The 25,327-nt window shown below is 42.8% G+C and overlaps 1 protein-coding gene across 1 annotated transcript in view; it reads left to right on the top strand.

Annotated features, from left to right (window-relative positions):
- SF3A3 (splicing factor 3a subunit 3) overlaps positions 1-25,327 on the top strand; it is a 46,300-nt gene that overhangs the window by 4,293 nt on the left and 16,680 nt on the right. Inside the window, exons 4-10 of the mRNA XM_089688793.1 lie at positions 18-123; positions 4,127-4,199; positions 5,321-5,412; positions 12,579-12,661; positions 15,093-15,231; positions 16,478-16,546; positions 17,501-17,568. Of these exons, the coding sequence (XP_089544919.1) occupies positions 18-123; positions 4,127-4,199; positions 5,321-5,412; positions 12,579-12,661; positions 15,093-15,231; positions 16,478-16,546; positions 17,501-17,568 (630 nt within the window). The remainder of the gene's footprint in view (positions 1-17; positions 124-4,126; positions 4,200-5,320; positions 5,413-12,578; positions 12,662-15,092; positions 15,232-16,477; positions 16,547-17,500; positions 17,569-25,327) is intronic.

Here is a 25,327-nt window from a genome sequence, read left to right as displayed (position 1 = left end):
CATTTCTTGTTTTATAGATTAAGAAAAGAAGAACTGAATGCAATATCTGGCCCTAACGAGTTTGGTGAATTCTACAATAGACTTAAACTGATAAAAGAGTATCATCGGAAGCATCCAAATGAGGTGAATTGATCATTAGAGTAACTTATAGTTTGTATACTTTTTACTCAAGTTTTGTCAAAAGACTTTTTTTTTTTTAAAGCAAGTGTGAGGTCTGGTTTACACTACTGCAGGTGCGGGAATGACACCTGTTCCTGCAACCACAGCCAAAACACACTACTCTTTAAAAACACCTAGGGCTGCCATTCATTCTTGATGGCGCGCCCATGCATCTAAATATGCAGCGGGTGCAGGAGCCACAATGAAATTGCATGGTGCAAAAGCAGCATAAGATTTCTTTGCCACTGTATTTTAAAAATGGTGTAAGGAACCTTTTTCCTGCATGAAACATAGGCACAGCAGACCATTCAAATGAATGGGCTACCGTGCCTGTGCAAGCCTGGCTCGCAGAGCCACAATAGTGTGAACCAAGGCCTAAGGTGATTTATCTCTCTTATACACAGAAAACAATGTATGTGCACCTATCTAGTACCCATATTTGACAGATATTTTAATTAATACATGTGCTTGGCAGAAAGGGTGTTTCACTCTTTACCCAGTAGCATCAGCCTTGATGTTGGTAAATGGTTAAAGTACACCTTTAATAACAAGGTATAGCATTTATTATTAAATGCAGCAAAGGTGCTCTTTACTAAACTGTTTAAATGGTAAGTTAACCATTTGGGATAACATAATAAATGCACATATTTTTGCAAAAAAAGAAAAAAGTGTATTTTTTTTTCCCCACTGAAGCCTGTTGAGCTTTGCACCCATTATCACTAGATCACGGATGCAATTTCAGGCTCCTGTAGACAAGCCCTACAGCTTCTATACTTCTGTACGGGCTGTCTGTTTGAAAGCTGCAGAGCTTGGGAATGAATTACGAGAACGCTCATTGGCACCCTCGCAGTTAGTTGAGAACTACAAATCATCTGTGTGGGGGCCAAACAGGACTTGTTTTTCATTCACAGATCGGTGTGGGGTACTGGGGGTGGACTGCCAGATCATGTTACACATTACACTCTAAATATGTGTAACATGTAACTTTCTACAAAAGATGAACTTGGCCTTTTAAACTGGTGTCATCTAACCCACAAATGTCTTTCTGTGTACCCACTATAAACACAATCAGAAAGGTATAGAAAAAGAGAGATCTGGAAACCTAGAATACCAGTAAGCTAAAACATACTCTAGAATTAACAATTTAACCAGTTCCCGACTGCCAGATATACTGCTACAGGGTGGCAGGGGTGCGCAAAATCACAAGTATATATACACGTGATTTTACATTTCCGGGTAGGGGCTTGGTGATTACCAAGGATCTCTGACGGGAAGGAGGGCTGCTTTGTTTACTAACAGTCCTCCTCCCTGTCGGCTCGGGCACACAACCAGCCACCCAGAGCAATGTTCTTACAGTGAAGCACCAACACGCTGCCCCCCAGTAAAACACTCCCAGCACACAGTTAACCCTTTGATCACACCTCATGTTAACCCCTTCCTGCCCAGTGCCAATAGTATAGTGTCAGTGCTTTTTTTTTTTTTTTTTTTTTTTTAGCACTGATCACTGTATTGGTGTCACTGGGGATGTCGGTAACACCAAGGCAGTTCCCCCAGTGTCAGAAAGCCCACCGCAGTCCCACTATAAGTTGCTGATCACCGCCATTACTAGTGGGGAAAAAAAAAACATTTCCAGTATATATACCGCCATTTGTGAACGTTATAACTTTTACGTAAACCAATTAATTTACACGTATTGGGGATTTTTTTTTTTTTTAGCACAGACATGTAGCAAAATGCATTTTGGCCTAAATTTATGACTAAATTAAATTTTTACATTTTTTTTTACTGGACGTGTTTAATAGTAAAAAGTAAAAAATACAGGGTTTTTTTCTCAAAATTGTCATGTTTTTTTTTTTTTATAGTGCAAAAATAAAAACTGCACAGGCAATCAAATACCACCAAAAGAAAGCTCAATTAGTGGGGGGAAAAAAGTGCATAAATTTCATTTTGGCGCAGCGTTGCATGACCACGTAATTGTCAGTTAAAGTAACGCAGCGCCGTAACGCAAAAAATGGCCTGGTCCGGAAGGGAGGTAAATCCTCAGGAGAGCAAGTGGTTAAACCATTAGCCATACACACAACAGACAGAGACATTTTGGGGTTGATTTACTAAAACTGGAGCACTCAGAATCTGGTGCAGCTGTGCATGGTAGCCAATCATCTAACCTAAGCTTGTTCAATTAAGCTTTGCCAATAAAACCTGGAAGCTGATTGGTTTCTAGGCAGAAGTGAGCCTGATTTTGCACTCTTGAACTTTAGTAAATAAACCCCTTTGTGTCTTTTGTGTATGATTAGTGGTTTTGATTATGGTATAATTCTGGTTTTCTTTCATCTAGGTTTCACACTTGGGTCCATGGAGGTCACTCGTGTAATCAAGGGAAGAAGAAAGACGTTAAAGTGTAATTCCAGTACAAAACCTAAGTAAACTAAAATCTACTCCCATTATTTCTATCTTGTAAAAGGAAAGAAGTCTATACTTATCTATTTTGAAGCTGCTCCAGTCCAGTCACATGATCGGGTCCCAGTGCTGGCTTCAATGTACAGGAGAAACAGCCTACAACAGCTGCCCCATAGTAAGCCTATGTGTGATGTAATCGCACAGGTTATTCAGCCATTGTTGCTGCTCTCTCCTTCAATCTGAAGCTGACACTGGAGAGATCATGTGACCAAGCCAGAGCGACTTCAAAATAGGTAAGTATGGGCATCTTCCTTTTACAGGGTAGATAGAATGGTGGTGGGAGTAGATTTCATCTTAGTTAGGTTTTGACTATACTTTAATTAATATGGGTGAAGGAAAGTATCTTTTCACTAAAAATAGCATGTCAAACAAAAAGTATGCCGAGAGCTGGGCCATCCCACGTTCTGTGCATATCTCAACTTTTCCTATATTGTGCCAGTTCTCCCCATGGTTGTCTCCCATCAAAATAAAAGTTCTATATGGAAGTTCAGGAGAGAGCAGGGTTTAGCTCAACTTCACATGAAAGCCAGTGTTTGCATCATCACGTCAGTTGCCTGTATATTTCAATTTACTGATTGTGTTGACATTCTGTTGGCACTATAGTAACTCCTGCTTATACACTTCATCATATATGTTGTTAGTGCTTATTACAGATTTATTTAATAATATAAACAGTCCAGAAAACACAGTAGGAAATGAGACTTTATTCACTTATTCATTAGCTGGTATGATTTGCTAACGGCTCTTAATCTCGACAAGGAGTTCCAGTAAGAACTCAAAGTGTATTTCCACTTTTGCAGCCAATTCTAAGACCCCCTCATTGTTTGTATTCCCATTCACACAGCATACCTAAAAATAATTTAGAAACATTTCTTACGTGTTCTAGTTCTTTTGGAGCAGGATTACAGTGTACGTAGGACCTTGCATGCAGCTTCTATTGTGTAGAATAGCTTGTAGTGTGCAAATAGAGGGACAAACTAAGGAATATTATTATTTTTTTCGTTTTGTTGCATTAACATACAATGTACCACTCAAGTCTTGGGATGTTTAAGATGTCTTAACTACAGACAGTGTGCACACCCAGCACAGTACATGTAGGGTTATTTAAGGTAAACATAACCCCCCCCCCCCCCCCAGCTCCTTTCTTAACATTACATAAAAAGGGAAAGCTAGTTAGGATTTTTAAGCAAGTAAAAAATGTAACCAGGACTTTTTTTTTTGTTTTTTGTAAGGTTTCGCTATGTGAATGGGAGCATGTAACAAATATGAAGTATGTGTTATCCAGTTCCACTGCAGGGGTGTAAATACAATTTAAAATATTCATATGGCTAAAAATAGCAATTGTGGTAAATTGTACATGCGGTATATTTTAGTGAACTGAGCCTGTAGTACTGTTGGCATTCTACAGCTTATTTTTATTAAAATATTTTTCAATTTCTTGTATATATTTCTCTTTCATACATGAAACTTAAGTAGCAATTTTTTTAATTCAAATTTCTGTTTTTGGCAGATCTGTGCCCCAATGTCAGTGGAATTCGATGAGCTGCTGAAGTCCAGAGAGAACCCAAGTGAAGAAGCTCAAAGTAAGTACTTATGATAGGTAAATTCTGTGATTGGTTCCTGGCCTGTATGCTTACAATAAATTATCTTGATTTCTGGGGAAAGTATCACTTAATTGGACTTTTTTTTTCTTTTATTGGAATGACTTCTCCTAGATTGTAAGCTTCAAGGAGCAGCACCCTCCTTTCCCTCTTGTATTGTTGCTGTATTGTCTCCTGTTTATATTGTAAAGCGCTGAGCAAACTGTTGCCGCTATATAAATCCTGAATAATAATAATGACTTGACTCATTTGTATGATGATAAAATAGAATAAGTATAATCTTTGGATATTCATGTTTTCCTTTGAAAAAGTGCTGTATTATGAAGTAGCTTCTAGCCTAAAGATGTCCATACTAACGCCAAGTTTGATGTCAATTTAACCAGCTTTAAATTGAACAAATAGATCAATGCAACCTACCACCAAGAGCTTTTACTGAAATGCCAAAACAATTGAAACTTGGTGGCAGGTTGCCTTCTTCCATTCCATCATTAATGCTATTGAAAACAGCTGAAATTGACAATTGCCTTGTTTATTTTCAACAAACTTTAGATGGTTTCACCACCCTGCAAATTTCTTTAGTTTGAGTGAAAAAATTGTTCCTTGACAATCAATTTTTTTGGCTCTCATCACCCAGAAGTCCTCCCTACTATTTTTTTTTTTTTTTTTTTTTTTTTTTTTTATTGTGATGCTGGGCAAAATATAATGTTAGACTTTATTACTAGGACACTATATTGTGTAGACCAGTGGTAGGTAACCTTTGAGGGGTGGAGGTCTATCTGAAAAACACAACAGGGAACAGATCTAAGATCACCAGGGTATGGTTCCCTTGGCTGTCTGCTCGGAGTTCTAGCCTGGTCAGGAGCTAGCGGCATATCAGGGTCACGATCCACCTGCCAGATGGCTGTGAATAATGGGTTGTAGATCACGTGTACATTGAAAAAGTGCTAATATGGATCTTTTCCAAGTTATAAAGCGAAGAAGCGTAGTATGCTAGCTATGCACTTCTTTTTACGTTCCTTAAACTACTTCCATTTTTTTTCAGTCATTATTGTGAAGAAAAAAAAATAATCTCTCTACTGTATTCAAATGTGTTCCTGCTATAGATTTGGTGGAGTTCACAGATGAAGAAAGCTATGGCCGATACTTGGACCTTCATGACTGTTACTTGAAGTACACTAACCTTAAATCATCAGAGGTAAGAAAGCTAGTGTTTAAATAAAGGCTAGTTTTCAAAATAAAGAAACTTAAAGTGGTTGGAAAGGGCTAAGGTGTGTTTTTTTTGTTTTTTTTTTTAACCTTTTAAGCATTCTCTTCATTAAGGTTAAAAACCTATGTTCAGACCTGTCAATATATTTTTTCTGCTCGTACCTCGTACAGACAAGCAGATACACTCTGACAGGAAGAATAAATGAACTACCAGAGCGGGCAACAGCGCCATGGTAGTTCATACACTCTGACAGGAAGAATGAATGAACTACCAGAGCGGGCAACAGCGCCATGGTAGTTCATTACGAACCACAAGACGAGAGCCACAAACTTGCCGGAGCTTGTAGTTTTCCCATTCACAGAATACTGTGAATGAGTGATGATGCCGAGCGGTGCCCCGCACTGCCACTTTGGGTTTTTTTTTTGTAAATTGTGACAGCTAGCGGGGGAAAAAGATCCCCCACTAGCTGTCACAACAGAGATTGGTGGGCCGGTCTTTTTGTAACATGTTACACCCTGAATATGAGTGTAATGTTACAAACGGTAAACTTATCCTTTAAAAAGAAAACACAATCCCTTTAAATAATTGCTTGACATACAACATACATAGTTGTCGTAAAGGTGTGCTTTTTGGGAAGTCCTATTAAGTAGTACTTAAAATGAGCTCTTAATATTTTCAAACTGTAGTGTCAAATTATAAATGTTAAGCTTTAATTGCTTTCCTAAAAAGAGCTCTAGTATGTCTTGTCTGTGGTTCTCTGTATGTAATAAGAAGACAGCATGTGTCATAACCAGTAGAGCAAATTATAAATTATTCTTCATATGTACACCGTGATATCAGCTACTTTAAAAAGAAAATTTTAAAGGCAGAAAAATTTTAATTTTTGTCTAAAAGGCAAATGTCAATCTTTATTTGTAACATATCTTGTTTGCATAAAATTGACCCATAGGTCTGTAAAGACATACCAAAGTTGTATCCAATTAGTGACATGCATACAATACAATGTACATATATCCTTTTGCACAAAGATACACTGAAATAACTGCCAAAATTTTAATTTAACTTGGTCAGTTGATGTGTAATCTTCCAACATGTTTCGGAAAATAATTCTTTCCTCTGGTAAAAGTGGGTATATCAATTCCAGAATATAACAGCAGAACATCAACAGTATACTAAACGTGGTTGGAAAAAAAAAACATTCATAGATAAAATAGGCAGATCTAGGCACATGCATGCTCTACATAAAACAGTTGTTTTTTGTTTTCTGCATAAAGCGTTTTTTTTTCCTGCCTTTAAAGTCCTAGGGAAAGGGGGGGGGGGGGCATCATTCAGTTATCTTTCTATGCATTTTTACATTAAAAAAAGAGGATGAGAACGAGTCTGTTCACTGAATGTACATAGAGTGTTTAGGGTGGTACTGCCAAAGATTTCTGTTCTGTAAAGAAAATCACATTTTCTTCCCCAGCTACTCTCTACCCTGCATGCATGACTTTAGAACTTTTTGCGTACTTATAACCTAATTGTAAAATATTACCTAACACTGACACTTTAAAGTGATTCTAAAGGTTTATTTTTTTTTAAAGAAAAAATAACAAACATGTCTATACTGCTCTGTGTAGTGGTTTTGCACAGAGCAACCCGGTTCCTCCTGTTCTTGGGTCCCCCCACTTGCTCTCCTGGCCCCTCCCTCCTGTCAGGTACCCCCACAGCAAGCAGCTTGCTATGGTGGCACCCGCTGCTCCATGTGTCCATTCACACACGGAGCTGCGGCTCAGCCCCGCTCCTCTCTCTTCTCATTGGTTCACTGGCTGTGATTGACCGTAGTGGGAGCCAATGTCTCACGCTTCTGTCTCAGCCAATGAGAAGAGGGAGTCCCACGATAGCCGAGACTCCAGTGCACATCACTGGATCAAGAGGGGGCTTAGGTGAGTATTAGATGGAGCTGGGGGGCTGCTGCACACAGGTTTTTTACCTTCATGCATAGAATGCTTGAAGGTGAAAAAAACCTTGAGCATTTAGAACCACTTTAAAACCTAATTTCTCTAGTCATCTTCCAGGATTGCACACCTGAGAGATAACTCCACATGACAGGAAACACAATAAAAATGACAGTTTAATTTCCCCACCCTTCCCTCCACTCTTCAGTGTTTGTGTTTCCCTGGTAGCAAAACATTTGTTTTTTTTTCTGGAGACCTAAGGCCTGGGGCCGAAAGGTCCCCCTTGGGGGGTTAAGCAGCTGAGACGGGGAGGGCATGCTGTGTAGCCATGATCACTCACCCACTCCAGGGATCCCAGTCTGTAGCAGCTTCCCGGGTACAGGGGAGATGTGCCCGGCGGACCAGAAACAGGCACCCTTCTACCCTTGTTCATGGCAGCAGGGAGGCTTGGCCTGGAAAGGACCAGGCCATGGGTCTTTTACCTCGTAGGCACATTGGCTGCCAGCCGTTGATGTATAGAGAGCACGTCGCGCGCCCGTAGAGCTTGCAGGGTGGCTGCGATGGAGTCCACAATAAGCTCTGTGCAGGACCGGAAGTGGCTGCAGGCCAAGCCTCTTTCACTGCTGGATTCCGGTGAGGGTGGGACTCCTGTCTTAAAGATGGCAGCGCCGGTCTGCATTTTGTCCCTCATGAGGCCGGTGAGGAGCCTCCAGGAATTGCCAATGGGAGTACTTGCCCAGTGAAAGGGTCGCAGAAAGGGCCTGAGGGGCCCTGCTGAGGATGGATTTTTGTCGGTACAATCATTGTAAGGTAATGTTCGTTACCTTACAATCCTTTAAGACAGCTCTGACATCCAGGGAGTTGGATACACGATCATCTAGGGAAGGTTCATCTTCCCAGGAGGAGACTTGGACGGGGAAGCAGTGGGGAGGTCTGGGACCCTCATCTTCTCAGGTCACAGAGGAGGACGACTTAGAGGAGGTTGAGGTCTCTGACCAAAGCTCCCTGGAAGAGGGGGGAGATTTGGAAGGTGCTAGCCAGGCTAGTGAGGAATCCAGACTGGGTAGACACCTTTTTGCTTTGGAGGATATGGAGGGACTCCTAAGTGCTATTTATGCCTCAGAGGACATCCCAAAATCATCAACGCAGGTCTCAGTCCAAGATAAGATGTACATGGGGGTTGGTGTTGGTTAGACCTCAGGCTAGGGTTCTACCTGTGCATTAAACTCTCAAAGATATTGGTTTGAGAGAGTGGAAGGATCCCGAAAGGTTTTAAAATTAAAAATCTGGAAGTGGCAGTACCCCTTTGGGGAAGAGGAGGAAGATTCTTCAAGACTGCTAAATTAGACGCTGTCTAAAAAAAACACCAGGATACAGGTAACACCAGGGATCAGATGGACTGTAGATCTGAGACGCTGTTGCATAGAGCTTGGTATGCCAATGCCGCTATTTTGGCCCCAGCCCTGGCATTTGCCTGCATTGCTAGGAATACTGATGCTTGGACGTATAGAGTAATTGCAGTTGGCAACTTGGCAGCTCTTCTCAACTCAGCCCGGAGAGCAGTGTGAGTTAAGGCCTGGGAGGTCAATTCGACATCAAAAGCCTAACTCTGGTCTGCTTTTTGAGTGTTCCTACTGTTTGGTTCAGGGATGGACCAGGTGTTGTCGAGGTCTACTGAAAAGGGGAAAAAAAAGGCCAAAAAAAGATAAGGGGAAGATGTTTTTTCGAGCCCCCCTTAATCAGGGCCAGCAAAGATTTTGGAAGGACTCGCTTAAGAAATGGACCAACAAGGGTAGACCGAAAGGGAGCGTCCTTTTTTTCTGACATCAAATCCACTAATAAGGACCCCAAATTGCATAGATCTCAGGGTAGGCAGAAGGCTGTCCTTGATCCTCCGGCAATGGGGGAGGATTTCAGAGAGCCTGTACATCCTTCAGTTGATAAGGGAGGGGTACCAGTTGGTATTCTCAGTCCCCCCTCATACCTTTGTGTTGACTTATCCCCCAAGAGATAGGACAAGGGCAGGAGGGGATTGTCCCAGTGCCAGCAGATCAGCTTTTCCGAGGGTTTTATTTCCACATCTTTGTAGTCCCAAAGCTCTCAGGGAAATTCCGCTTGATTATAAACCTAAGAAGTTTGAACAGTTTCCAGCAATACAAAAAGTTCAATATGGAAAGTATTTACAGTCTACGGAAACATCTGCTCAAGGGAGTGTTTATGGCCACTGTGGACCTCCAGGAATAGCTACCTCCATGTTCCCATCGCCTCAAAATACCAAGCCTTCTTGCGGTTTGCCATTTTCATGGGGGGTCAGTCATTGGCAGTTCTGAGCCCTTCCTTTTGGGTTGGTGGCCAGTCCGAGAATATTCACCAAAGGTGGTAGCCTATTTGCACCTTCAGGGGATTTTCCTCATCCCTTACCTAGACGATCTGATGATCTATGGCCTCTCTCACCAGCAAGTCTTGAGAGACCTGGAGAAAGTGATCCTCCCTTTGGGGTGGATTGTCAATCGGGAAAAGTCCTCATTAACTCCCTCCAAAACCAAGGTGTTCCTGGATATATAGTAAACTCCAGAATCCATCAGCTCTTCTTATCCCAAGAGAAGACAGAAAAAGTAGAGAGGGCTGTCTCTGGGTTGGTAGCGGTTCGAGATTGTTCCCGACACATCATGAGAGTCCTGGGACTCGTGACAGCCTGCATACCGGCTGTAGAGTGGGCACACTTACATTCCAGGTATCTTCAATTCTTGCCTTCTATCCTTTTGGAACAGGAAAGTGGAGTTGCTGGACGAGAGGATTTCCCTCCCAGAGAACGCTAAGGTAGTGGCTTGGGCCCCACAATCTGGGGGGACAGATGACCGTGAGCACATGGGGACCCAGTCCGGGTAACCACGGACACAAGCGAGTGGGGCTGGTGAGCTCATCTAGAGGACTGACCAGGGCCCTTGGGAGCCACACCTAAGTCAAACCTCCTCCAATTACAGGGAGCTGCTAGCAGTTGGCCAGGCCTGGAAGTCCTTTGAAGACAGGATATGGGGAAAGGAAGTCCAGATTCTTGTCAGACAGTATGTTGACAGTGGCATACCTGAATCATCAGGCGGGCACCAGATCCTGGAAGCTCCTGGACCTAGCTGAGGAGGTTCTAGGATGGGCACAGAGCATGGTCCTTTCAGTTTCTGCAGTCCACATAAAGGGGTTGGCCAACACAAAAGCAGATTTTCTCAGCCGATAGTTGATCCACCAGGGAGAGTGGCAGCCCAGAAATAGACCTTTTTGCCTGCAGGAAAAACAGGAAGATGAGGCGTTATTTTTCAAGGCCTGGGAGCAAGGGTCTGAACGCATTAATGCAGGAGTGGGATTTCAAGCTGATATATGCATTACCCCCCTGGCATTGATCCCACAGGTACTACGGAAGCTAAGCCGGTCAAGCTGCAGACTGATCTTGCTTGCCCCTTGGTGGCCAAGAAGAGCCTGGTTCGCTATTTTGAGGATGTGGTCCGCAGCTCCCCCGCAGCGTTTCCCAGTCAGGAGGGATCTTCTGCAGGGGCCATCTCTGCACCCCAAGAAGGGGGTGTTCTGAGAGGGTGATGGAGAATCTTCTTCTCCGTAGGAAGCCAGTCACTAGAAAAATATACGACAAAGTGTGAAGAATGTTTTCTAGCTGGTGTCAGGAGAAAGGGTTTCGCTTCCCACGGTCTCCACGATCCTAGACTTTCTCCAAGCAGGGGTGGATAAAGGTGCAGCTGTAAACACTCTAAAGGTACAAATGGTGGCCTTATCTGTCTTTTTGGACCAGAGACTTGTGAGAAGCCTAGTTGAGAGGTTTCTGGGGGCCAGGGAAAGGGTGAGGCCCCCCCCCCCCCCCCCATTAAGATACATAGTTTTCCAGCTTGGGATCTGACCTTCGTGTTAGAGGCTTTAACCAAGCCACCGTTTGAGCTAGTGGCACAGATTTCTGTTAGGGTTTTATCTTTTAAGTTAACCTTCCTTATAGCCATTACAGAAGCAAGGAGGATAAGCGACCTTCACAACTTTTCTATCAAGGAACCCTTCCTGGTGGTATTAGAGGGCAGGGTAGTGCTTAGACTAGACCCTCTTTAGTTGCCCAAGGTGGCCTCACAGTTTTATAGGACATAAGAGATTGTCCTACCATCCTTCTTTGAAAACCCTTGGAATAAGAGGAAAGGGCATTTTCATTTTTTTAGATGTAAGATGGTGTTTACTGACATATTTGGATAGAGTAAGTGGCTTCAGGAAGTCGAGTCTCTTTTTGGTTTTGTTTATCGGACTGAAGAAGGGACATTAAGCATCTAGGCCAACTGTAGCTAGATGGATCAGACAAGCCATCTCCTTAGCCTATGTGCAGTCAGGGGTTTCAGTTCCCGTACACCTAAGGGCTCACTCTACTAGATCGCTGGTGACCTCTTGGGCGGAGAGGGCTGGAGCATCGATTGAACAAATCTGCTGAGCAGTCACTTGAACAAGCCAGGGCACCTTCATGAGGCACTAGAGAGTAGAGCTGTTGTCACCTTAGGACCTGGCGATTGACAGGAAAGTATTAAAGGCAGTGGTGCCACCCTAAGGTAGGCCTGAGTTCCTTGCTTCACGTCTTAGATCCTGGAAGATGACTAGAGAAAAGTATCAGTTACACTTACCAGTAACAGTGTTTCTGGGCAATCTTCCTTAATGGCAGGCTTACTTTCCACCCGTATCTAGTGTTGATCAATTTGAGGCAGCATGCCTTTTGTGCACCAGGGTGTGGGAATACTCTTGCATAACTGAGAAGTGGAGGGAAGGGCGTGGAATTTTTAAACTCTGTTGTTTTTTGATTGTATTTTCTGTCAGGTGTGCCGTCCTGGAAGATTTCCCAGAAACACCGTTACCAGTAAGTGTAACTGGTACTTATTTTTTAAATACCCCTTTGCACATGAAAAGCAGGTAATCTTCTTTGAAGGGAGAGAGAGCACAAAAATCTTGAAGGTTTGCAGTCCTTTCCCCCTCCAACTGAAAAAAGCTACGTTTTATCCTATGCACTCCTTCATATCTGTCATTTGTTCTGGATATACGTTCAGGTGGTTACATTTCATCATGAACCACTAATTTATTCCAACAGTGGATATGGAAGGTTACTTGCAAAACCATTGGGACTTGAGGGCAGGTTTGGTTAACACTAATGTAAGTGTTCATAAACAATTACTTTTTTACTTTTATTTTCAGAAATTGGATTACATCACATACTTAACGACATTTGACCAACTTTTTGACATTCCTAAAGAACGTAAAAATGCAGAATACAAACGGTTAGTGGTTTAAGATTTTAGTAGTTGCATGGTGTCTCAAATAGTAGGTTTATAGACCTGATTTACCACATAGGCTTTTATTGGTGCTTGTACTGTGTTTCTGCAAATTTTAGGAAAGGTGTGCATGTGTGTTTTTGTATATATTTGTGTATACACACTGATCAGCCATAACATTATAACCACTGACCGGTAAAGTTGGGTTGAAAAAAAAGACACTAGTCCATCTAGTTCAAGCAATAAAAACACACACACACCTCTCTATATACACAAATCCTATACTCGGATCCAGAGGAAGGCAAAAAAAATTCCCCATTAAAGCGTGGTCCAGTTCACCCCAGTTTGGGGGGGGGGGAAAAACCTTCCTGATCCTCCATAAGGCAATTGGAGATTCCCTGGATTGAGTGAATATCATTGATTATCTTCTTATGGTGTATCGAAAGCAGAGAAAATGGGCAAGTGTAAGAATTTGAGTGACTTTGACCAGGGCCAAGTTGTATTGGGTAGATCCATGTTGACTCGTGTCCACAGCCTAAAGTGCCTGAAATGGACACATGAGCATCAAAGCTGAACCACGACACAATGAAAGAAGGTGGCCTGGTCTGATTGATTTTGTTTTGTTTTACATCATTTGGGTGGCCGGGCATGTGTACATCATTTACCTGCAAAAGAGGTGGCACCAGGATGCACTATGGGAAAAAGGAAAGCCGGCGGTGTGATACTTTGAGCAATGTTCTGCTGAGAAACCTTGGGTCCTGCTATTCATGTGGATGTTACTTGAGACATACCACCTATTTAAACATTGCTGATCAAGTACACCTTTCATGGAAATGGTATTGCCTGATAGCAGTGGCTTCTTTCAGCAGGATAGTGCACCCTGCCCCACTGCAGTAATGGTTTGAGGAAAACGACAAGTTTGAGGTGATGACTTGGCTCCCCAGATCTCAGTCCAATCGAGCATATGTGGGATGTGCTGGAAAACAAGTCCAATCCACGGAGACCCCACTTTGCGACATAATGGATCTGCTAATGACAGCTTTGAGCTGTTTTGGGGGAAGAGGGGGACCTACTTAATATTAGGTGGGTGACCATAATGTCATGGCTGATCAGTGTATTTTGTGTGTGTGTGTGTGTGTGTGTATGTATGTATGTATGTATGTATGTGTGTGTGTGTGTATGTATGTGTATATATATATATTTAAACTGTTGCTTTCTTTTAGAGTGCTCATTGAGTAAAAGATGGAAGGAGATTTTAATGCTCTGTGTTGTAGGGGTATGGTGTGAACAGGCACCAGTAAAACATAAATATCTTTGTGTTTATATGTTCAACCCCTAAGCGGATCACAGAAGTGGGGCTATATATCTGCGTACCTGTCTTTGTGCTGTGTGCGCGCCATTATGATCTCACAGTGACCAGTTACTGAGCAGCCTGCCCATGTGTTAACTTCTGAATGGAGACAAGGTACATTGGGGTTGATTTACTAAAACTGGAGAGTGCAGAATCTGGTGCAGTTCTGCACAGAAACCAATTCGCTTCCAGGTTTTATTGTCAAAGCTTAATTGAACAAGCTGAGGTTAGATGATTGGCTACCATACACAGATGTACCAGAACCTGAGTGTTCCAGTTTTATTAACCTAACTGTATCTCTCTCCTTGCAAGAGAGGAAGATGTTAAAGAAAAGGGAAAAAATAACTAGATCAAGGTTTGATCTGGATTAGTGTTAGGCTCAAGGTTGGGGTCAAAGGTCAGGGTCAGTATATTTTAGGTTTGATTTAAAAAAAAAAAAAAAAAAACGCGTTTTAAATTTGTGTCCAGTGTGTTAGGCAGGATTAAAAAAAGGAAAATGTGCACCATTGTTTCTGGCCCTAATAACGGGTACAAACAACAACTAACATACACATATTTGGTATTGCTGTGATTGTCAGGAGCAGGAAAATATATTTTTGGTTGTTCTTTGGTGGTAAATTATGGTAATAGCAAGAAGTGTACAGTTAAATTTAAAAACGATTCTTTTTGCTATTTTTTGCCAGTTTTACTTTAATAATCAAGAAATCAGGAGATATCCGTTACCATTTGCCACCAAAGAGAGCCCGATTTTGTCCTGAAAAAAACAAGGTATATTCCACCTGGATACACAAAGTAGTTGCGATGTGTTCAGTTTTACTAGCACGTGTCAAACTTGCAAAATTGTGTTCAGGCATTAACATTTGTTTTACCCTGTGTCATTCAGGGGATAATATGGATCTTCCTGAGTATATCCTGCTTTGTAAATATTACTTGGGTATTGAGAATAAGATTTGTCTAGTTTCTGGTTTTGAAGAATGTGGATTTGTTTTTCCTTTTTGGCATCTCATAAATGTTTCTCATTCGTGTTCTGTTAATGACGTGTATGTGTACATATAGTAATGACCTATGTTATCCCCTTTTTCACAGGTATTTAGAAGTGCTTTTGGAATATTTACAAGATTATACAGATAGAGTAAAGCCTCTGCTAGATCAGAATGAGCTCTTTGGAAAAATACAGAATGAATTTGAGAAGAAATGGGAGACTGGGACCTTTCCAGGCTGGCCAGTAAGCAAATAATATTACGAATAGCTTATTGCACCGAAAAGGAGATTAGGCATAACTGAAAAGTAAGAGATGGCCCATAAGCAGCCTTATTGACAAAGAAGGTCTAAATCAACCATTGTTTGTCACTTAGCTTGCGTGTTCCATTAAAAACTTGTCAGCATTAGTCAATAATAACAAAAGAACCATTTTAGCTTTAGTATAATGAAACCGTACCTAACACTTTTCTGTAATAGGCCCCACACTGTTCTGCTTTGACTAGTATCCAGTAGGTTCTCAGCAAGCAGTACAGTGGGTAGCCTAAGAGGAAGGGGGTGCTAAAAGGCTGCACAGCGGCTAAATGGTTAGCACTTCTGTGTGGCAGTACTAGGGTCGTTGGTTCGTATCCTAGCCACGGCACCACCTGCCTGGAGTTTGCATGTTCTCCCTGTGCCTGCGTGGGTTTCCTCTGGGTACTCCAGTTTCCTCCCACACTCCAAAGACATGCTGGTAGGTTAATTGGATCCTGTCTAAATTGGCCCTAATATGTGTATGTAGGAATGTGAGTTAGGGACCTTAAATTGTACGCCCCTTGAGGGTTAGGGACTGATGTGAATGTACAATATATATATATATGTGTGTGTGTGTGTAAAGCTCTGCGTAAAATTGATGGTGCTATATAAGTACCTGAAATAAATTAATAAAGATAATAAAAATTATTTATGTGGTTCCCAAAATTGAGAATATCCAGACGGGATTTTCCCAGAATACCCAGGCATGTTTACATAAATCGAAAATAAGCCTCTCCTAGAACTTACAGAATTAATTTTGACTGGAATGTACCTGTTTTAAGAGCTTTTAGACTCAATATAAAATGGATATATAAAATATTAATGTTTTGCTGTATAGCCACTAGATGATAGTGGCTTACAGAATTAATTTAGACTGGAATGTAAATTTTTTTTGGAGCTTTTAGATGCAATATAAAATTGACCTATAAAATAATAATGCTTTGCTGTATAGCCACTAGATGGAAGTATTCTGTTATGTTTACTGGGTAATTGCATGCAAAATTATGTAGTATCTCTAAAGGGAAGACAAAAAATTGTAGTTTTAAAATTAGCAGTTACAGTAAATGAGCATAGAGATCCTGTTCATAAGGTAAAATAAAGATTGATAATTCTGTCAATGTTCAATTTATGATTGTATTGAAAAAGCAGAGTTGTAAATGTTTCTAATATTACTAATGTGTTGCTTGTTTCTCATTTAGAAAGAAACTAGCAGTGCTCTGACACATGCTGGAGCTCATCTGGATCTGTCTGCTTTTTCATCGTGGGAAGTAAGACTTTATTACGTTGCCATTTTGTTTTGTTTTTTGAAAGGGTATAGCAATATATTTGTATAATAAATATCCAAGGTCTGCTTTTGGGATAAACAAAACAGTAACCTATACTCCAAGTAACAGAAATTTGAGGTTAATATGGAATATTTGATATTTAGTTATGTTGGTGGCTTTTAATCCTTGAGTCTTAAAATCCTAAGTGGCTTGAAGCGATATGCCGCCTCCTCACTGCTTGTGTTAACCATTGAAATCCTGCCATGCTATGCCATTATCATGTGTATTATGCGTGGTTACAGCCTGACTCTGTTAACTTGAAAAGGTTACGTTTGGCAGCAGTACAGCCTACTGAGCTCAAACTTGTGGGAATGTGTACGAACAGCAGCTAAGCAGTCAGGAGGCAGTAAAATCATGGCTCAGCCATTTGTTTTTTTGTTTTTTTTTTTCTTTCATTTTAAGGTTATTGTATTGTGGTATTGTTTTTTTGTTTTTTTTATGTATTGCCATCACAAAGGGCTTACAGTGTGATAGTACATATAGAGTGACAGGTGTTCTTCGAGATCTCTTGGACACCCCTTATGCCTCCTTTGCATTAAGCCCTGTTTACACTATGCAGAGGAAATACGGTTTTCCTCGTCTCCCATCATTCAGCATTCTGAACCTTTTTTTGATTGTCAAGTGTCATAGCTTACCGAATTCCATCCACTCGATCACTTCCATTATAGTGTCTATAGTCGGCTGTCACATTTGTAAACAAGCTTACTCTTGCTGTTACAGCCATAAACTGGTTTATATTCCATGATGAATCAGCAGTATGTTGCGGCCTTGTGAACAGGTTAGAGGCAGAGAAGTGTCATGGGTAGTTATAAAGCTAAACTAGGAAATGTTCATGTCAACCATGTTTACATATCTGCATTCCAATGAATTGTGCATGTTTTTCTTGATTCCTGACAGGAATTGGCTTCTCTTGGATTAGACAGATTGAAATCTGCTTTGCTTGCTCTGGGTCTAAAATGTGGAGGGTAAGTTACATTGCAGTCTACTGTTGTGTTTATAGTTTAAGCAACAGTTATTCTAGAGCAGCCTTTTTCAACCAGGGTGCCTAGAAGGACATTGGGCACTTGCACAGCATCCTTTCTCGCCCCTTCCCTGCCCCTCTGCGTTAAGCATTGGGGTCACACTAGCTGGGTGAGAGAGAGAGAAACTGAGGGAAAAGAGAAACAATGGAATACTAGTCAGTACCAGTCTGCAAAAGTGTATTTGCTTTGGAAGAATAAATCACCTGCAACAATGGATGGACCTAGAAATGTTACTGAGCTCTGTAAAACTATTTGTTTAGTTTTTTACATTGTGTAATGGATGCCTCGAGATTTGTGCAGAAATTTAAAGGGTCCCTTGACTGAAAAAAGGTTGAAAAACACTGTTTCTAGAGTACGTTTGTCTTGAGAGAAATGTGATGGCTACTATTGCCAGACTTCTGGGAGGGGCTTCCAATGACTTCTGATCAGAGCTGGGATCACCATAATGCTCTGTATGTATCTTTCTAAAATATTATATTTTGGATTCTATGCAATTTGTTACCTAAAAGGAGAAACAAAGTTTGCTATGCAAAGTGGTTCTTTAAAATCTAAAATATATTATCCCCAAAACTGAGTCACAGTACAGTGTAGCGACCAGATGTTGTGTTATCCTATTTAGCCACAGTTATGACTACATAGGTTGGTTGTATCCATACTACTGTCTTATTTTTTATTTTATTTTATTTTTTACCTTTTTTAGGAGAATTTTTTATCATTTTGGCTGTTCTCTCAAACTTTTAAGACTCTCAGTGATTTAAACTACTACACTTTACACAAACATTTCTCAACCAGAGTTCTATCTTCATCTGTCAAAGGTGGCGTGTCTTGTATTTTTGCACTTCCCATGCATTTTCATGGTGCAGGTGAGCCCACCGTCAGCAACATGGAAATTCAGATTTTAATTTTTTTTTAATTCTTTATTTAACCTCTTGCCGACCGCGCATAGCCGAATGACGGCTTCACCGCGGCCGGCCAGTTCTGGGTGGACGTCATATGACGTCCTCCCAGAACGCGCTCTCCTGCGCGCCCCAGGGGGCGCGCACCCGGCGATCTCCGTGATCGCTGTGTCCTACGGACACAGCTGATCACGTGATGTGGTAAAAGGCCAATCACAGCGGCCTTTTACCACGTGATCAGCGGTGTCCAATGACACGCTGATCACAGGGAAATGCAAGTGCTGGTTCTCGGCTGCACTTTCATCACGCTGTCAGATCGTGAGGAAAGTACTGCCGAGAACCGGCAGTTGTCAGAGCGGGGATCGGCACCGATCATCAGGGCACTGATGATCAGTGCCCTGATGATCGGTGCCCAGCAGTGACACCCGCAAGTTCCGCCCAGCAGTGCACCCACTAGCTCCGCCCACCCGTGCCCAGCAGTGCCCCCACCTGTGCCCAGCAGTGCACCCACCTGTGCCACTCTGCGGTGCCACCTACCTGTGCCCAGAAGTGCCACCTACGTGTGCCCACCAGTGCCACCCACCTGTGCCCACTCACCTGTGCCCACCAGTGCCACCCACCTGTGCCCACCCACCAGTGCCACCCACCTGTGCCCATCCACCAGTGCCACCCACCAGTGCAGCCCAGCAGTGCTGCCAGTCAGTGCCACCAGTCAGTGCCCAGGGGTTGTGCCAGTCAGTGCCCAGCAGTGATGCCAGTCAGTGCCGTCTATCAGTACCCATAATCAGTGTCGCCTATCAGTGCCGCCTATCCGTGCCACCTCATTAGTACTGCCTATCAGTGCCCTTTAGTGCTGCCTATCAGTGCCCATCAGTGCCGCCTATCAGTGCCCATCAGTGCTGCCTCATCAACGCACATCAGTGAAGGAGAAAAAATACCTGTTTGAAAAATTTTATAAAAGAAACAAATAAACTTTTTTTTTTTTTTCAAATTTTTTGCACTTTTTTTATTTATAGCGCAAAAAGTAAAGCGCCCAGTGGCGATTAAATACCACCAAAAGAAAGCTCTATTTGTGAGAAAAAAATGATCAAAATTTCATATGGGTACAATGTTGCATGACCGCGCAATTGTCAATCAAAGTGCGGCAGCGCTGAAAGCTGAAAATTGGCCTGGTAAAGAAGGGGGTATAAGTGCCTGGTAGGCAAGTGGCTAAAGGATTGCAACAGATAACAAGAAATATATTGACTCCCATGTACATGTCCAACATAAGATTGTACACAATACAAGGAACATTGCGGAGGATAAATGGAAAAAGAAATGTATAAATACTCATTATGCATGGATAAAGATGGACATACACTGCAAGGTCAAATTGATTAAAACTGTTCCTGTATTAGATATAAGGCAGTTCCCTTGAGACAAATATGAACATGGATAACTAAGGGCATGCAAATCCCCAACAAATTTTTTACAAGTTTTTCAAGACAGAAAGAGGAAGGAGAGAGAGAAGACAGTGGGGGAGGGAGGTGGAAGGGGGGGAGAAGAGAGAGCCTCTGGGGGAACCTGTAGGCAGCACATCACAACTTCTATCCATGGCTAGAGCTGACAGAAGGAGACCACGCTAGTCATATATATTCATTGGAGAAACGAAAAAGATTCCAATAAAACCACCTGGTCTTATGTTCCTCAGTTTTGTCTCGCAAAGTTGAGGTCAAGTCCTCCAGTTGTTCTAAATCATTCACCCTTGTAAACTATTGGGCAACTGTCGGGGGCGATTGTTGTTCCCGTAAGCTAAGAATGCAGGCGCTTCAGAAGATATTTGTGATACCGCTTCTGCGATAAGGTTAGATTGAGCAGAATCGCAGCAGGATTATCTTGCAGTGAGATATCTGTAAATTTGTGAATAAGGTGGAGCACAGGTTGCCTGAAGGCTTGAAGTTTAGGGCATTCCCAAAAGATATGTAAGAGAGTACCTCCTGACAAACCACATCTCCAACAGCAATCACTTTGTTGAGGGTACAGTTTCGCAAGGACCGACGGAGTCCTATACCACTGTGTCACTATTTTTTAGGCGGTCTCTTGGTATGTGTTACAGAGGGCCGATTTATGTGCAAGGCGTTGCTTTTGGGAAACAGAAAGTAACCGTAAGTCTTGTTCCCAGTTAGTCAAGGGACAGACTGAGCTTTGAGATCTAGGAGGTATTTGTAAGAGGTAGAGAGATCTTTGGATCAGACTTTCTCCCAAACACAGCTCCTCGAATGTGTGTACCTAAACATTCACTATTCCCTAGAAAGCTAGAGAATACAGGAAGTGGGATAGTTGGAGGGTCTTCCAACAGACCGTGAACGAGGTGGATGGGCTGGGGAACAAGGTATCAAACGCAACCCAGCCAGTGGGTCGCAGAAAGTGAGATGCACGGAGTAGGCCCTGGGAGGTCAGGGATCGGAAGCTAGATTCAGTAAGCCCGGATGGAAGCTCTGGGTGGCCTATGATAGGCGTCATGGGAGTGGGAAATCTCTCCAAAGATGCCAAGGAAAAAAAATCTGTTCAGATCAGCCAGCACAGGACCTGTTAGTGGATTAGCATTCAGGTGGGATACATGTTGCTTTCCTGCCCATGGAAGTCTTGCAAGCGGAACTCCCGCCAGTTCTTGTTCCAATGTAACCCATAATTTGTGCTTCTTGTGTCTACACCAGTCCACTACTCTGGTCATCTGGACAGCTGTATAGTATAGTGCAGGATCTGGGAAACCCACGCCGCCCCTCAGCTTAGGTCTGCGGAATAAATTCCTGCTTAAGCGTGGATGTTTACTATGCCAAACAAAACTAGTGAATGCAGAGTGCACAGAATGGAGGAAAGCTTGTGGGAGTTTAACTAGTAGGACCTGTAAAAGATACAATAACTGTGGCATAACATTCATCTTCAGCACGTTACACCAGCCAAACCGCGACAAGGCAAGGGAAATCCCACGTTTGTAGGTCAGCAGACAAAACTGTCAGGAGAGGTTTGAAGTTCAGAGGGTAAATGGCATCCATGTTTGCCAAGATTTTAGTTCCCAAGTATTTAAGTTGCGTAGCCCATTTGAATGGGAAGTAAAGGCGAAGTCTAGCAATTGTTAATTTTTAAAGATTAACTTTAAAATTGGAAAGTGTACCAAATTTTTCCAATTCCAACAGGAGGGAGGGCAGAAAAGTAAGGGGACTAGTGACATAAAGTATGTCGTCAGCATAAGCCGATACCTTTTTATAGTGGTAATCCTTCGTGAGCACACCCTGGACAGAACTATTGTATCTAATATGTTGAATAAATGGCTTCAAAGTAAGGATGAACAATAGGGGCGATAGTGGATAGCCCTGCCTAATTCCATTAGATATCCAAAATGGGTCCAAATTAAAACCATTTAAGCGGATAGAGGCGGACGGGTTATTGTATAACGCGGAGACCCAATACAGCATTTGTGTCGGTAATCTTATCTGTCATAATGTTTCCAAGAGGAAATTCCAATTCACTCTGTTAAATGCTTTTTCTGCATCCGTGGACAGGAGTAAGAGCGGAGTATGTGATTTCCGCACCTTGGCAATGATATTGAGTCCTCATGGTGTTATCTTGTGCTTCCCACGTTGGGACAAAGCCTACCTGATCCAACAAAATAATACGGGGCAATAAAGGGGATAATCGCTTGGCGATTTATTTATTTATATATTTTTTGGGTGAAAAGCTTCAAATCACAGTTCGAGTGAGATAGGTCTATAGTTACCACACAAAAGCGGATCCTTACCTAGTTTGGGACTGATATGCTAGCATGCAAAAGATCGGACGGAACAGCTTTGCCATCAGTAATAGCATTAAAGGCAGTGGTGAAATGCAGTGGTGAAATGAGGAGCTAGAATCAACTGAAAGGATTTATAATAAGCTATGGTGAAACCGTCTGTTCCTGGTGCCTTTCTAGGTTGGATAGAGGCTAATGCTACAGTGAATGCCTCCGCTGAGATAGGTTGGGACAAGGTGTCTCTTTCATCAACAAAGTGTTGGTTTTATTCCTGTATATATTGGTGCACATCCATGAGCATCTTTGAGCTCGGAGGAATCGTCAAGGGAAGATCCAGATTGTAGAGCTTAGAGTAAAAATCTTTGAAAGTTTTAGCTAGATCCAGAATAGAGTGAATCTTTTGACCTGACTGGGAGGAAAGGGCAGAAGCATAGGTTTGACCTACACAGTGCATTGACCAGTAATCGGCCACATTTGTCCCCAAAGTCATAGAAGGAGCGGTGGGCCTTCAATTAAACATGTTTGGCTTCATAAAGGGAGTGTTCACGAATAGATTTGCAGACCCTTAGGAGGTCAGTTTTAACCGTACGATCTGATCCCGTCTTATGTGCATGCTCTAGGATATGGAGCCGAGTCAGAAGGTCAGACAACGCTTTCGCCCTTTTCTACTTGGGCAAATGGCCATGCTTAATCAGATTTCCTCATACAAAGCACTTATGGGCAGACCATACTGAGAGCAGGTTATCCACGGAATCTACGTTGTTGGTAAATAAATGTGGTAAGTTCTTAAAGTATATCCGCAGCACTGTAGGGGTCTTTCAGAAGGGACTTGTTGAGTTGCCAGGACGATGATTTAGGCTGTGTCGTATGCACTGATAATTCCAAGAAGATCGTTACATGGTCCGACAGAGCGATATTACCAATGTCCTTCCTGGAAACTTGGGGGATGGTCGTGTTTTTAGCAGGAAGAAGTCAATTCTAGAATAGGAGCCATGCATGGAAGAGTAGAAGGTAATATCCTCCAGATATCTACAAGTTGATGGGAATGGAGAAAGTCCAAAAGATGGTCCCAAACCTTCTCGGGTATAAAGGAGGAGCCCTTAGAGGAGTCTCGACGAGGGTCTAGGGTCAGATTGAAATCACCCCCCAATATTAAAGTCCCTTCTAAAAAGGAGTCAAGTGTAGAGAGGAATTTCTCTAGGGTTGGCAGCTGGTCACTGTTGGGCAAGTAAACGTTTGCAAGGGTAAATGTATGTGTATAGATCCGGCCTTTAAGCAGCAGGGCACCACCCCACCATACACACTCTGCATGGAGGCATGTGCTCAGGGGCCCATTCAGAGTGAACAATGTTCATCAAGAGTGGTTGGAGGTCTCTGAATCGGGTCTGACAATGACAAAGAATTAAAAAGACTCGTTACCGACGAAATTATAGTAACCTGTGGAAACTATCGAGGAGAGGCAAGGTAGTAGGCTCAGATGAACTATGAATAAGTCCATTTTTGTGGCTACGTCTTCAGGATGCATTCCATTGGGAGTTCCGTTGTCGTCCCCTACAGAACCACTGGTTGGATCTCTCCGTTTGGGGTTGGCTCCTTGGAGCTCTTGGTGGAGGATCTGGCGAGGCAACAGTGATTAGCCAGTCTGGCACATGGAGTGGGACAATTTCCACAAAAGCAAAGAGATCAGGTAGCTCAGAAGGTTGACGTAGGGTTCCCTTTCCTTACGATCACATGCAATGGGTGGCCCCATTTGTAGGTTAGTCCTGACTCACCAAGCTATTCGAGTAGAGGTTTGATCATCTTGTGCATTAGCAGAGTTTGTCTCGAGACATCTGGCAGTAGATGAACACCTGCATTGTCAAATTCTAAGACTCCAACCTGCCAAGCGTGCTGTAGAATTTCCTCCTTGAGGATGTAAGAATGTAAATGGCACAATACATCCCTAGGCCTATCTGGTAAAGGTTGATGAGGCCCAAGGGTTCTGTGTACTCTATAATTTCCATGTCTTGTGGACAGTCTAAGTATCTGTTGAAAATGGCCTGCTCTGAGAGATTCGCTTGTGAGGATTGTAAGGACTGAATAGAGTGGAATGTAGCGTCATGTTCTTGTTCTATCACCAACAACTGGGAGTCCAGAGCAGTCCTTGCACCTCACCCCTCAGCGCAGTCTCTACCCTGCTTGCAAGTGTCTCAATCAGCTCTGGTGAGCAGTTTTTGAAATAGAGACCATAGTGTCTGAGCTGTGGGTAATTCTGTCATAGGTTGTAAGTCAAATATCGAGGGCATTAAAGTACTCAGTGCCCTGTGGGGATCGCCCTGGGTCCACACAGGCTGGCTGAGGCTGAAATGCCCTGGAAAGGCAGGACCCTCATCAGAGCTACATGGGGCCGGGCTGTGTGTGTGCACAGATCTCTGTCAGGGAGAGGGAGACAGGGTGAGAGATTGCTTGGCGGTGTGTACGGATGTAGTAGATGTGTGTCCTCCTGCTGCGTGGCCCGCTCCGCCAGGACAGAGGCTGTGGTCGCCGCTGAAGTCACAGGGTGGGTGGGCACCATCTTAGCTGGGTCCGGAGTGGAGACCGCCGGCTGAAGCAGTCTTAAATAGTACTCCATAGCAATGGAATTGGTCCGGGCACCCTCTGCTCATTGTCCGGGAGTTGCCGGGGGCTGGAAAAGTCTCGCAATGCATGGTGTCTGCTACAGGTAGGCTGTGAGCAGCCGCTGGCCGGGAGCACTGATGAGGCACGTCTTCACACGGCCATGCCGATACCATGCCCCTGGAGATGCAGATGTTCATTCAGGGCTAGTTACATTCAGGGCAGCCCCACAATCCAGAAGGGGACAGAAGTCTATCTCTGTCTAGACCTGCTCTGACTTCTGTGTACTGCAATTCTACCATAAGATTCTATAGATGTTAAAGTGATGGGGGGAACTGAGGACTCTGATATGAAAGTGGGCATTGAGGACTCTGCTGCAAAAAGGGATTGAGAGGGGGTAGGCTCTGTGGACTGTGTTGTGACTGAAAAAAAGATTTAGAGA

This window comes from Staurois parvus, unplaced genomic scaffold (assembly GCF_062004578.1).
Source record: "Staurois parvus isolate SC_StPar_1 unplaced genomic scaffold, SC_StPar_1.0 ptg000454l, whole genome shotgun sequence".
In the NCBI taxonomy this organism is placed as follows: Eukaryota; Metazoa; Chordata; class Amphibia; order Anura; family Ranidae; genus Staurois; species Staurois parvus.
Note: the sequence above shows the minus strand (reverse complement) of the source record. Positions and strands in the feature narration are given on the sequence as shown.